The sequence below is a fragment of the Penaeus monodon genome, chromosome 27 (assembly GCF_015228065.2).
Source record: "Penaeus monodon isolate SGIC_2016 chromosome 27, NSTDA_Pmon_1, whole genome shotgun sequence".
Classification (NCBI taxonomy): Eukaryota; Metazoa; Arthropoda; class Malacostraca; order Decapoda; family Penaeidae; genus Penaeus; species Penaeus monodon.
Window position 1 is genome coordinate 24,238,776 of NC_051412.1, and position 954 is coordinate 24,239,729.

The 954-nt window shown below is 36.9% G+C and overlaps 1 protein-coding gene across 3 annotated transcripts in view; it reads right to left on the reverse strand.

The window, feature by feature from the left end:
- LOC119590699 (BAG family molecular chaperone regulator 1-like) overlaps positions 1–954 on the reverse strand; it is a 14,524-nt gene that overhangs the window by 10,475 nt on the left and 3,095 nt on the right. The window contains exon 1 of one of the 3 annotated variants that reach the window (XM_037939383.1): positions 541–939. The exons of 1 other annotated variant lie outside the window; for it this stretch is intronic. In XM_037939383.1, coding sequence (XP_037795311.1) covers positions 541–554 — 14 coding nt within the window. In that variant the 5' untranslated portion in view covers positions 555–939. Of the gene's footprint in view, positions 1–540; positions 940–954 lie in introns of those variants that run through there. One more of the 3 variants, XM_037939384.1, reaches the window with a different exon arrangement.

A 954-nucleotide genomic window follows, 5' to 3' on the forward strand; every position in this document is an offset into this window, starting at 1 on the left:
CTGCATCAGTGTGTCTGTGTCTGATAAAGATATTGCAGTATTTGCCTTGTATTCCACAAAGTCTGAAAAAAACTATATTTCATAATTTTGATTCATATTACAATTTCCTCTGAATTTCCTTTGTCACACCCTTTTGCAGTTGGCTTAAGGTTGTAGGTTATCTAACACAGAAAAGAAAGAAATCTATGAACATCCAATTGGAATAAAGATTTTATAACAGCTAAAAAAAATAGTATTAAAAGGTGGTACAGGTGTTTAGGTAAGATTTACATGCTCTTAATGAGTATTACTTTAACAAAAAAGAATTCTACTGTGAAAACGTTGATTAAGTAAATATAAAGTCTTTATAAGGAGAGAGAGTGATGACTGCATCAATTGTTTAAAAAAAAAGGTTTTCTCAAAACAACAGCCACTGCTGACTGGTAAGCAAAAGAACCACACCAAAAAAAAATAAATAGTATACATAGGAAAAAAAAATTTGACATTTTCTCCATGCCAATCCCTCGGGCGAGAACTCATTCACGAAAACAAAAAACTTACCCAAATAACCACATGCAGTATTGCAACACTGCCACTTCTCACTCCACACCTTTGCACCTTGACGCCCTGCTGCTGACTGACCCGAATTAGGGACTCTCTCGCAGACGCTTGGATTAATTACTTCCCGTTTCCCCGTTCGTCATTTGCGTTCTCTTGGCTGGTTTTGTTGTCCCGTATGTTTAACTGTGTTAATTTGGGGGGAATATTACAGTCTATATTTTTGTAGTTAGTTAATGGGGTGTGAGTATTTCGTCTGTGTATTCGGAATTTTCCACGAGGATGTATTTGTTTACGGAGGCGGTGCTGCCATCTGTTGGTGGAAGGTGGCAGGTTTTGGACGAGAATGTCGGCTGTTCTGTAGTTAAGTGCAATTGATTAATTAATGTCGTAGTAGAATGTTGGTAAAAGATACAC